At 47.2% G+C, this 5,921-nt stretch overlaps 1 protein-coding gene across 1 annotated transcript in view; it reads right to left on the bottom strand.

Moving 5' to 3' along the window:
* The window catches only part of LOC102831484, a 33,776-nt gene that overhangs the window by 24,343 nt on the left and 3,512 nt on the right, over positions 1–5,921 (bottom strand). The window contains exon 7 of the mRNA XM_006863804.1: positions 5,294–5,398. Within this exon, the coding sequence (XP_006863866.1) occupies positions 5,294–5,398 (105 nt within the window). The remainder of the gene's footprint in view (positions 1–5,293; positions 5,399–5,921) is intronic.

Below are 5,921 nucleotides of genomic sequence, written 5' to 3'. Positions count from 1 at the left end.
GGGGGAAAGGCAACAATGAAGAAATGGGCTGAGTTCAATCAAGGTCCATTGACTCCTATTGACCTGGAGATGAGAGAGAGTAAGAGGGGCTGGTTGGTCCAAAGTATGGTGAGACCTGGGGACACCTGAGGCCATGGACAAGTACATAGCCACAGAGGGCTAGAGCTGAGAGTGGAGCGTCTGGCTCCATATGAAGTGAGGAGAGATGCTTAAGAATGTCCAAACTTGCAGATAGTACCCATTTGACCTAGCTTTGATGGCTTGAAGATCACAAATCAATCAAAAAAAGATTTTAAAATTTTGATAAAGGAAACAAGTATAAATTGCTACAATTTGATGAACTTGACCTATACTTATGGATGTTGTTGTTAAGTGCTGTTGAGTCAGTTCCGACCCCTAGCAACCCTATATAGGTTTCCGAGGAACTGTTGGCTAGCTTGAGCCACTGACCTCGTAGTTCAAACTGTCTCTGCAGTCCAGCGCATTAACCCACAGTGCCACATCAGGACTCCATACTGATGGTGTAATTGTTATCATGACTAATTGTGATTAGCACAGCTGTAAAGGTAAAAGTTTTGTAACCAAAAGGGAGGAGTGGGTAATCTTACATTCCAGGACAGAGGACCCTAAGACCATCAAGGGAGAAGAGCATGAGCGGAATGTAGGCCCCTATCCAGAGAAGCAGCGACACCAGAGATGGAGGCAGAGATGAGGACATGGAGAAATAGAGCAGCTGAGGACTCTAGACTCATGGAAAGAGAAAGGTTGTGTGCTGGGGCCAGGAGGCAGCCTTGCAGAATGTACCCTTGGGTTGTTTCAATGATTATAAATTCCTGAGTGTTTTGGTGTGCATCCCACAAAACAACAACAACAACAAAACACAAAAATCCAAGAGGGAATAGAGGCAAATACTGTTGAATGATGATGCACAGAGAGGATCATCATTGTAGTGAGACAAAATACAATAAGATGAGTGTAAAACTGATGTTCTTTGGTAAACTCTCACTCTATTTAAAAAAGCTTTTTTTAAAAAAAAGAATCTGCCATATGCTGATGATACAACCTTGCTTGCTGGAAGTGAAGAGGACTTGAAATACTTTCAGATGAAGATCAAAGAGCACAGCCTTCAGTATGGGTTACATCTCAATGTAAAGAAAACAAAAATCCTCACTACAGGACCAATAAATAACATCCTGATAAACAGAGAAAAGATTAAAATTGTCAATATAACTTCACTTTGCTTGGATCCACAATCAATGCTTATGGAAATAGTCAAGAAATCATCGGAAGAATGGCATTATGCAAATCTGCTGCAAATGTCCACTTAAAAATGTTCAAAGATCAAGAACAAATATATCACTTAGAGAGCGTAAGGTGCACCCGATGCAGCCATGGTATTTTCAGTCACGTCATTTGCATGGGAAAGTTGAACATTGAATAAGAAAGACCATAAAAGAAGTGATGCATTTGAATTATGGTGTGGACAAAATATACATATATATTAAAAGTGCCGTGAACTACCAGGAAAACAAACAAATCTATCATGGAAGACGTACGGCTTGAACATTCTTTAGAAGCAAGGATGGCAAGACTTTGTCTCAGATTTTGGACATGTTGTTATGAGGAACCAGTCCCTGGAGAAGGACATGATTCTTGGTCAAGCAGAGGTCAGTAATAAAGAGGAAGACCCTCAACGACATGGACCAACACAGTAGCAGCACTGATGGCTCATGGGTAACAACAGCTGTGAGAACAGCACCAACTACAACAATGTTTCGTTCTGTTGTGTGTAGGCTCAGTCTCTATGCGTCAGAAATGACTGAAAGGCACCTAATAACAATTAATGTTGAGAAATGAAGTTAATATTTAAAAATATTTTTTTAATTTCATTTTACTTGTGGTCAGAGCTCCAAGTAAATAATAAGGAGTTAAAGCCAAGCTGTGCGCAGGTATGGCCCCTTCTGGAGGCTCAGGTGAGGATCACACCCATCTCTCCCAGAAATCCTTAGCTACTGACCTCATGGCTCCAATCTCTGCATCTGTTGTCACAAAGCCTTCTTTTGCCTTTGACCTTCTAACCTGCCTTTAATAAGGACCCCTGTGGTTACACTGAGCATCTACCTGGATAACCCAAGACAGTTTCCCAGCCCCAGATTCCTAACTTGCTCCCATCTGCAAAGTCCCTTTACCCATGTAAGGGGACATTTCCAAGCTCCAGGGACTAAGGTGTCAGCATCTTGTGGAGGGGGTGGGCATTCAGTATCCAGCCTTCCCCGCTGCTGTAGACAAATACAACTGGTGCTCCTATGGTGGACTTGGCTTTTGCAAACTTGCTGACTCGCTCTCTAGTTCTAGGACTTTCTTGGGGGAAAGTTCTCTGGAAATTAACAATTTCCTCATCTGTGAATAAAGAAAGTTTCCTTTCTTCCTTCTTTAGTGAAACAGAGGCACTGAGGAAATTTCGACTTATCCTCAAGTAAAATGGAACTTGAGCAGCCTTCTCAAAGCGGTGGCTAGAGCTAAAATGCAACCTCCTCCCTAACTGCATTCCAAAGCGAACCATTGGTTTTCATCCTCAAAGCTGAGCTTCTGACCCACATGAGGGGGGATAATTTTCCTCCCTGAGAACAAAGGCAAAAATCAGCAAAGATGAATGGTTGAAATGGTCACTATATCGTGGACACAATGACCCTGGAATGGAAAACAATACTGCCTTACCAAAAGTGCCACAGTCCTGATTTCTTTCCTCTTAAAACCGCAAGCGCAAGAGCGCCCACACTTTCAGATAATACCCACTTGACCTGGCTTCAATAATTGGATGATCAGAGCTCAACTAGAAGAAGAAAGAAGAGGGAAAAAGTGTGATCTGATACAATTTGATGAACTTGACCTACACCTATGGGTGCAGTAGCTCAAAAGAGGGAACAAATCTTTATAGCAAGGATCATTCCCACCTGCTCCTTACACAGGGTTGGGCAACTTGGACATTGGCTACCCAAAATGGAGGGGGAGGGCAGCTACAAAGGCAAGAAGTGACTGGTTAACAAGCTTTCAAGAGGGAACCTAGATCCAGAGGGCATGGAGGAAGGTAGAGTCTCCACTGAGTAGTATCCAATCTGTCTAGGCGGGGCTGATGAAAGGAAATGCGGATGGGTCTCTTGTGATACAATAGTGAATAATTGTTATTGTATTGATTGTGAGGACTGTACATATAAAGGTAGACGTTTTGTAGCAAGGAGTGGGGTGATTGACTTTGCAGTCTAGGAGCAGAGGTCCCTGGAACCATCAAGGGAGAAGAACGGAGAGAGGGACCCTACCCAGAGAAGCAGTGATGCCTGAGATGGAGGCAGAGACGATGACGTGGAGCGATGGAGCAGCTGGGGACTTTAGACCCAGAGAGGGAGAGGGGCTGTGTGCTGACGACCAGGAGGGGGTGTGGTGGTGTGGGGGGCACAGGCTTGTAGGATATACCTCTTGGTTGATTGATGATGTATGGAGGGGATTGTAACCATGGCAATGAAATGATATACGATAAGATGAATGTAAAACTAATGTTCTCCCATGTAAACTATCACATAATTCACAATAAAACATTAAAACAAAACAAAACAAACCCCCAAGTGGCCCTCCATTCCAGGAAGCAAGTCTCCCCTCCTCCTGTGTACCAATATTTAAGGCTTTACTCTTTGCTCTGAGCCCTAGAGCTGAGTATTGGGTGTTGTAGGCTGGCAGCTGAGACCCCTTTGGAGTTTATACTGAATATCTGTCTTTCCTTTCTGTTTATGGGCTTTCCATACTGGTTGGGACTTCCCATGTGATGGTGAATAGGAGTGAAGACAGGGCATAACCTTGCCCTCTCCCAGTCTCTTGTCCTGAAATCTAGGTGTAGGGGTTTCAAGTGCTGTTTGAAGCCGCTCTTCCTGCTAGAATTGTACTTTCTTGCCCCCTTGTGGTTGAGTGTAGTTATGACACCTGCTGGTTAACTGGCTATGAGGTGGTGGTTGTTAAGTGCTGGCAAGTCCGTTCTGACTCACAGCGACCTTGTATAGCGTTTCCAAGGAGCGGCTGGTGAGCTTGAGCAGCCAACTATGTGGCTCAAACCACCGTTGCAGTCCAGCGCATTAACCCCCAGCCCCACACCAGAACCCCAGTCATGCCATAAGGTGATATATATACCTTTCAGGTGCTAACACACCTGGCTGGTAAATAGAAAGGCTTGGTGATTGGAGTCCACCTTGGAAGAAAGACCTGGGGATCTGTGTCTGGAAGGCCAGCTGTTGAAAGCCTTGTGGAGCACAGGTCCATGATATATGCATGGCTGCCAAAAGTCAGAGCTGACTCAATGGCAGCTGCTGTATACCCCAGACTGACCCCAAATATCATGAGCCTGTTGCACAGAAGTTGTGTATCCTTGACCTGCTCCTTCATCCCCGTCCCCACCACACCGGCCTCAGGACAGACACAGAGGAGAGTGTTCATGAGTCATTTATTATGGGGAGAAACTGCCCCGAACAGGAAGTCACACTGAGACCCAGCGGAGTCAGGTCCCAGAAGTGGATGTCATTGGTCTTCAGCTGTGCAGATGTGTGGATAGAAGGGGTGCTCTGGTGAGGATGGATGGGGTGTATGTCTCCCACACTGCAGAGAAGCTGAGCTCCTGGAACACTGTGGGGCTGGGGGACACAGTGACTGTGGGATTTGGGACCTGTGCCTGTGAATCCCATCAGCCCCAGACCAGCAGAGGTGAGAGGTCATCCTGTGTGAGGCAGAGCTCTGGACTTGCAACAGCCACAGCTTGGAGGGAACTGCTCCCCCAGACAGCCTCCCCTCCTCCTTCCCAGCACTCCCACTGGGAGGAATGGGGTCTTAATAGGACTACTTGGCCAGTCCAGCTTTCTGGAATCGCCAGGAGAATCTGAAGGATGCTGCAGGGTGGGCCCAGGAGCATGGTGAGGGGTGAGGACTGTCCCCCACATACTGCCCAGTCAAGAGAGTGGGCAGGTACCTTACCTCAAGAGGTGGAACAGCTGCACACACCTATATGCGGCACTGCTCTGTAGGGGAAAGAGACAAAGAATGTGCTGGAGGACTAGAGGGCATGACCAATAGCCCAGGAACCCCCAATTCCCACACCCACTACCCAGGGGCCTCGTGGTGCACAGGGAAGCAGGAGACCCAGGAGAAAGATGGTTCTTCAGGGGAAAACGCCATCAGGGAATTGGTTCCCCGTTACTTTCTTAGTGAGGAGCTAATGAGCTAAACCAGGACTGAGGGTCACGGCTCGGGCACTGACCTTCCTTCTGGGTGAAGTCCAGGGTGAACTGGTTCTGCAGGTGCAGGGACTTGAGGACCTGGTTGCATTTTTCCACGACCTTGGCATCGGCATTCTGGGTCCTGGCTGTTGGGGGGAGGAGGGTCAGTCCCTGGCAGTGGCCACTCTCCTGAAGCTGAGTTTGGTCCAGGACAGTCTCCTAGTGGTGGTGCCATGGCTGCACAGCCCACCTCTCTGTCCCCATCCCCACTCTGGCCCCTCATCGTCCAGTGGTGTCCACAGTCACAGGAGGAAGGACACAGGCCACCTCTTCCCAACATCCTATCTCACCACACGGCCCATGGAGCTGACTGACAGGCCTGGGAACATCCCTCCCAGCCCAGGCCCCATGGTTAACTGAGGAAACTGGGAATGTCCAATAATACATCAACTGGGACAATGGGGAAGGCCAGCTTGTGTTTGTTTTCACAACAGTGTAGTTGGAAAGACATCTCCATATCTGATTTCCACTGGGTGAAATGTAAAATCCTCATTAACAAGCTTGGTTGTATTTCTATGACCCTGTTGACTAAGAATGGCCCTGGGTGGTACACACTAACCGTAGTTCTACACTACTAACTGAAAGTCTGTTGGTTCGCACCCAGCCTGG

The sequence above is a fragment of the Chrysochloris asiatica genome, unplaced genomic scaffold (genome assembly GCF_000296735.1).
Source record: "Chrysochloris asiatica unplaced genomic scaffold, ChrAsi1.0 scaffold00056, whole genome shotgun sequence".
In the NCBI taxonomy this organism is placed as follows: Eukaryota; Metazoa; Chordata; class Mammalia; order Afrosoricida; family Chrysochloridae; genus Chrysochloris; species Chrysochloris asiatica.
The sequence above is the reverse complement of the archived record's forward strand: the minus strand, read 5'-3'. Positions and strand labels throughout refer to the sequence as shown.